The sequence below is a fragment of the Leopardus geoffroyi genome, chromosome X (genome assembly GCF_018350155.1).
Source record: "Leopardus geoffroyi isolate Oge1 chromosome X, O.geoffroyi_Oge1_pat1.0, whole genome shotgun sequence".
NCBI classification, from domain to species: Eukaryota; Metazoa; Chordata; class Mammalia; order Carnivora; family Felidae; genus Leopardus; species Leopardus geoffroyi.
The window spans coordinates 15,460,353-15,467,335 of NC_059343.1; the positions used below are offsets into that span (position 1 = coordinate 15,460,353).

The window sequence follows — 6,983 nt, forward strand, 5'->3', positions numbered from 1 at the left end:
CCTCACATGTAATAATGTTGGGATTAATGAGGTGCTGAATTGTATTCTTACTTTGCTATTGTTGGCAAGCTGAATTCAAAACCGTGGAACCATTTGTAAAACAGGAATGTTAGTCCAAAGTTTTGCATCCACCATGTGGCTTATTATTCTACCGAGGTGGGATGACAGGGCCCTCCACATCTGGGAGACAGGGCAGGCAGTGCTGGTGTGGTGTGGTCTGGGAGTTCTGGGTAAGCCCCCACTTCCAGCCTCCATGCTTGGCCAGTCACAAAGGAAAGAAGAGAAGAGGAGAAGAGGGAAGAGAATTGTTCTCACTTACCTAGATCTGGTGAAGGTGGTTGGGTAGTGTTGTCCATCTGACCATTATTGGCCATTAAATTCTAAACTGTCATTCTGTTCCAAGGTTAGTCTCCAAGCAGAGCTGAAAGGACATGTGAATTAAGCCTCGTATGTGCAGTTTCTCACATATTCATTGCAATAGCTCTTTGGGAAGGTGTCGTTACTCCCATTAGACATATGAAGAAACCAAGTCTTAGAAGAGCAAGTGACCCACCAAGGTCACATACATAGTTTGCAAGTCAGCATTTAACTCCAGCAGTCAGTGCAGCCACCACCCATATTACCCTCAGAAGCCCAGGAATATAATCCCAGATGTGCCTTTTCTTCTGACCCATGTGGCAGGTGGGAGTGAAAGTTGGAACCACCTTTAGGGAAGGTAATTTATATTATGCATCAAGACCCCTTAAAGTGTTGATGCCTTTGGACTGTGTAATTCCACTTTTAGGAAACTTCCTGGAAGACATTTCCTGAGATGTGGGTGATTACCAGAGATTAATGCAAAAAAGATGCTTATTACAGTATTATTTATAATGGTGAAATGCTTTAAACCCCCCTTCTAGGAGAACGACTAAACCACTGCAGCAGAGGCTCCAGTTAGGCCAGAACAGAGATGCAAACACGTGGGGTGTTCCCACCCTTTGAGTATAGGTCTGAATTAACTCATACACACGGGTACTTGAGCTGAAAAACATTAACTCAAGCCCACAGTTGAAGTTTAGATTATACAGGTAGACTCAGTAGGGAGGAGGAGGATGCCAACAGAAGCTAGCTTGTAGGGAGGGACTGTAGGGCCCCTCAAAAATAATTGTCCTAGAAAAGAAAGGATTTGATGTGATAAAGTGGCTTCAGCAACATAGCCTGAGATTCTAAGAGAACAGAACAAACTCTCTCGCCCCTGACATTCTCCACCACGGCTTATCAACCACCAGCTTTGGACCTTCTCTTGGGGTCTTGTCCTGATGATCAGTTTGGCCTTTTGACATACTACTCACCTACCCTTGGCTTGTTTTGGGACTACCCTCTCAGCTTAAGTCTTGCCCTGGACTGCTGTATCCCTCTTTCTATCGGATACACACAAATATCTAGTAGCCATGAAAATAATGCTTGGGAAGAGTTTTAAGTGGAATGGGAATAATGTTAGATATAATCTTAAGCAGGTAATGAGGGGTGAAAAAAATCTATGTATATAAAACATGATTTTCATTATAAAAACGCATTCAAAATACTGGAAAGAAATATGTTAAAACCTTAGAGTGGGGTTATGGGTGACCTATATTTCATTTTTATTTAACTTTTCATTTTCCATGAACATGAAGGTATTATTTTATAGTTACAAAAGGGAGGTATTTAACATGCACTCTTTTTATCCCTCCTAAAAGGCAGGCAATGCACAAATCTATTAAATTTGGGTTGAAAAATAGGTGGAATTGGCTTGGAAGTCACTGAAGCAGCCCATCTGGTTTAGCTGTATTGGACGAGAACCAGTTGACTGCTTAATTTGGCATCAGCTTGGGCCACTGGTGCTTTTATGCAACCTCAGGGAGACAACTGAACTGTTCCATATCTGGAAAACTGAGATGGTACCATCCTGATATAGGTGGTCCAAGGGGAATAGTTTTGTATGATGTGGCAAATTAATGTTTGCAAAGAAAACGCCGTTCTGTTCTTCAAATGTTCTCAAAAATAGTTTGCCGAAACTAGACAGCCTTCCTGTCCAATTGCAAAAGAACTTTCAGTTCTCATTTATAAGTGAAACTTGAATCAAACGTGGATCAATAAGCCAAGAGTAACGGTGAGGATTTTGTTTAGATATTGATGTAAGCAAGCACATACATTTATATTCTAAACTCAGAATTTACTACCTGAGCCTAGTCAACTCCTTTTCACTATACAGCAATAGTTTATTTGTAACATGTTTATGTTCTTATTTTTCCTTTAGCCTAGGAACCACGAGCAGTCTTGTATTCAATTTTGTACTGTTGCTTTGCACAAAGTCAAAATAATGCATATTCTGCCCTTCAACTATATTGCAATTATGGTTTTAATGGTATACACTACTTCCTCTCTGCCTAAACATAAAGATTCACAGTATATTGTTGGCACTTATTAAATATATAAGAAGCAGGGGCACCTGGGTGGTTCAGTCGGTTCAGCGTCAGACTTTGGCTCAGGTCATGATCTCGAGGTTCACGAGTTCGAGCCCCACATCAGTCTATCTGCTGTCAGCACGCAGAGCACACTTCGGATACTCTGTCCCTCTCTCTCTGCCCCTCCCCTGCTCACACTCTCTCTAAATAAATAAATAAATAAGAACCAAAGATTTTGGGGGCCCTCCAGTCACATCTCCAGTTTTATAGTACCATTTCTCCTCCCTGAATTTTTACTTCCCTTCATTTCCCTGTCACCAAGTTGTTTCATTTGCTGTAGCTTGAATAGCTGAGTAAGAAAAGAAATTTTTTGTCTTCCTTGGCACTGCCTACAGAGGTGGCAGCCATCTTCTATTTGGCATCATGGCTGCCCTCAGGCCTCTGGTGAGGCCCAAGATCATTATTAAAAAGTGGACCGAGAAGTTCATCAGGCACCAGCAAGACCGGTATGTCAACATTAAGTGCAACTGGTGGAAACCCAGAGGCATCGACAATTGGGTGAACAAAAGATTCAAGGGCCAGACCTTGATGCCCAACAGTGGTTATGGGAGCAACAAGAAGACAAAGCACATGCTGCCCAGTGGCTTCCAGAAGTTCCTAGTCCACGACATTACGGAGCTCGAAGTGCTGCTGGTGCTCAACAGCTCTTCCTGCACAGAGGTAGCTCATCATGTCTCCTCCAAGAACCACAAAGCCTCTGTGGGAAGAGCAGCCCTGCTGGCCATTAGAGTCACCAATACCAATGCCAGGCTGCCCAGCGAAGAAAATGGATAGACAGACAGCTTATGTGCACGTCGTGTTTGTGTTACTAAAATCATAAAACTATAAAAAGGCAATTGTTTGAAACTCTCACGGGGTCCTTACTCCAGCATACAAACACATTCACGCCTCTGATATCTTATTTTTTTTCCAATATATGAAATTTATTGTCAAATTGGTTTCCATACAACACCCAGTGCTCATCCCAAAAGGTGCCCTCCTCAATGCCCATCACCCACCCTCCCCTCCCTCCCACCCCCCATCAACCCTCAGTTTGTTCTCAGTTTTTAAGACTCTCTTATGCTTTGGCTCTCTCCCACTCTAACCTCTTTTTTTTGTTTTTTCCTTCCCCTCCTCCATGGGTTTCTGTTAAGTTTCTCAGGATCCACATAAGAGTGAAACCATATGGTATCTGTCTTTCTCTGTATGGCTTATTTCACTTAGCATCACACTCTCCAGGTCCATCCACGTTGCTACAAAGGGCCATATTTCATTCTTTCTCATTGCCATGTAGTACTCCATTGTGTATATAAACCACAATTTCTTTATCCATTCATCAGTTGATGGACATTTAGGCTCTTTCCATAATTTGGCTATTGTTGAGAGTGCTGCTATAAACATTGGGGTACAAGTGCCCTTATGCATCAGTACTCCTGTATCCCTTGGGTAAATTCCTAGTAGTGCTATTGCTGGGTCATAGGGTAGGTCTATTTTTAATTTTCTGAGGAACCTCCACACTGCTTTCCAGAGTGGCTGCACCAATTTGCATTCCCACCAACAGTGCAAGAGGGTTCCCGTTTCTCCACATCCTGTCCAGCATCTATAGTCTCCTGATTTGTTCATTTTGGCCACTCTGACTGGCGTGAGGTGATATCTGAGTGTGGTTTTGATTTGTATTTCCCTGATAAGGAGCGACGTTGAGCATCTTTTCATGTGCCTATTGGCCATCCGGATGTCTTCTTTAGAGAAGTGTCTATTCATGTTTTCTGCCCATTTCTTCACTGGGTTATTTGTTTTTCGGGTGTGAAGTTTGCCTCTGCTATCTTAAAACAGCACTACAACAAAACATTTCCAGGTTAAAATGGAGACTAGGTGTTGATAAGCTAAGGGCAAGCGCATTGCTCCTTGGGCTTCTAAACTTCCAAGGGTAGGAGAGAAGAAGGGCCTCAGAACTCTGAGCCACCCTCCTCCTCCAACACTCACAGTCTCACCATTACACTCTGTCTTGAAGACCACTGGGGATCATGCCCTCCTGCCCTCTCTCGGTTATCCACTGAAATGTGTCCTCCCAAAATTCATGTGGAGGTCCCAACCACTGGTACCTCAGAATGTGACCACATTAAACTGCATTTAAGGTCTTTAAGGAGACCATTAAGTTTAAACGATGTTGTCAGGGTGGGGCTCGACTCCCATATGACTGATATCATTACCAGAGGATGAGGTACCAAGATGCAGTCGTCTGCAAGCCAAGGAGAGAGGTCTTAGGAGAAAACAACACTGCTGGCACCTTGATCTTGGACTTCCAGCTTCCAGGACTGTGAGAAAATAAATTCCTGTTGTTGAAGCCACACAGTCTGCGTACTTTGTTACAGCAGCCCGAACCGACTGATACAGCCTCCATCTCTGTTTGTGTCTGAAGCCCAGCACCCCCACGTCACCCCTCTGCCCTCCAACGCTCAAACCCCGTGGCTCTGTACAGCTCCTCATCCAGTTTTCACATGGCACATTGGAACCCGGTAGCAGGTTATGAGGTCAATTTCGTGAATTTCAGCCAGCAGATGAAAAATGAAATAGAATAAAACAGAAGAGAACAAAATACAGCAGAATGGCACAGAAGAGGATAGAAGAAAATAGGAAATATCAGATGCACTACATGTAGTAAAGGAGAGTATCACCCTGGTGAAGTCTTTATTTCCATGCTATATGCACATATGTCTATCCAAGGTCATGCTGTAAACTGTATTTCATTCTGTGGGTCATGATAAAAACAAATGAGGAAGCAACTGACCTAATGTGACTCCATATTCTGTGTCTTTCCAAATTCCAAAGCACGTCCATTCTGGTCGATCATCAGCAAAATCCCCCATGCACTTAACCTCCTCAAAATGTTCTGTTCGACTTGCCCAAACCAAAACTAAAAAACACAAATCTCACAAGCATAATATAACTGAGGCAAGGATAGATGTTATTAGGTATGCTCCAAGCAGAAAAACTTTTACTTCATTTTGACCCTCATTGGATTTATATAGAATACCTCTGTATTCATTTTTGAAGGAAAGAACAAAATTAAAAAGTATGTATGAAAGGCTGGAAATATAACACTGAAAATTATATCTAATGTTGAAATACAGATTTTGGGGGGCACCTGGGTGGCTCAATCAGTTGAGCATCTGACTCTTGATTTCGCCTCAGCTCATAATCCCAGGGTTATGGGATCGAGCCCCGCAGTGGTCTTTGTGCTGAGCATGGGACCTGCTTAAGATCTTCTCTCTCTCCCTCTGCCCCTCTCCCTTGTTCTCTCTGATGCGCTCTCTCTGTCTCTCAAATTAAAAAAAAAAAAAAATCATTATAAAATGCAAATTTTAAAATCATAATTTTTTCACTGACTTTTTTCTTTTCTAAAAGCCATTAATAGTAAGATGAACCATTAACTTCATAATGGCTTTTCAGGCAAGAAAGAAACCCTATAGAGTTGCACGGTTCAGTGTGGTAGCTGGTAGCCATATGTGGCTACTTAAATTTAAAGTAATTAAAATTAAAAGTCCAGTTCTTTAGTCTCCCTAGCTGCACGTCAAATGCTTGAGAGCTACATCTTCTATCTTACAGAACTTTTCCACCATCATACAAAGTTCTAGTGGACAGCACTGCTATAGAGTTTTCCTGAACGAGAGGTGACAAGGGAAGCTGGCTTGAGGGCAGCTGTGGCTTGCAAAAGCCCTGGAGAGCAAGTTGCTTTGGAGGAAAAGGATTTTAACAAGTGGTGGGTACAGATTATCGTTGGATCTTTACCTGCTTCAAGGGAAGGAAGTAAAAATCGGAATTGCATAAAAATGGAGCCCTACAACGGTAGACATATCAATAGAAGACAGCAACATTGATAATTCGTGTGAAGAGCTGGCTGTTGTCAAGCCCCATGCTAAGTGCTTTACAGAAGATCTGTGATTACAACCCTAGAAAGTAAGACTTAGCCATTTTCACTGGTGAGAAAATTGAGGGTCGCAGATGAATTTCTTCAGAGTGGCCCAAAGAAGCAGTTTCCGAGCCTCCTTCTTCTTCCGTTTCTCCAGCAGTTCTCAACTGGAGATTGGAAAGATGGGAGGCCCGGAGGGGGCGTCAAAAGGAGCTTTAGCAGCACTTGGACTCATTGGAAAACCAGGAATACTTCCTACTCTCAGGGAACACTTTCCTGAAGCTCTCCCTCCTCCCCCCCCCCCCCCCCCCCCGACATTCCCCATTCCCACTGAGCGATTAATGCAAAGGCTTCCCTAGACACACAGAATTAGATGTCTGAGGGGTGTAGAGCCAGGGAACGTGAATTTACCAAAAAACTCTCTGGGTGATTCTCATTTGCATGCTGTAGTAAAGAAAATTGTACCACACCATGAAAAAGATTGGCAGCAAACTTGAAAGTCAATTAAATATTTAGTTAAATGAAAATAATTGTAAATATGTTTGCTACATCGAATGCAAAATCCAAAGCCACATCTTGAAAAAGAATACTTATGTCATAAATACAGC

The 6,983-nt window shown here is 42.6% G+C and overlaps 1 protein-coding gene across 1 annotated transcript; it reads left to right on the plus strand.

The window, feature by feature from the left end:
• Positions 1 to 2,849: 2,849 nt before the first annotated feature.
• Positions 2,850 to 3,260, plus strand: LOC123595214 (60S ribosomal protein L32-like). The gene has a single exon (XM_045472607.1). The coding sequence runs from the start codon at positions 2,850 to 2,852 to the stop codon at positions 3,258 to 3,260; it is 411 nt and encodes a 136-aa protein (XP_045328563.1).
• The last annotated feature ends 3,723 nt before the right edge of the window (positions 3,261 to 6,983 follow it).

What these genes read in the sequence shown, in the direction of transcription:
- LOC123595214 (XM_045472607.1), top strand. Translation starts at nt 2,850, where the DNA reads ATGGCTGCCCTCAGGCCTCTGGTGAGGCCCAAGATCATTATTAAAAAG.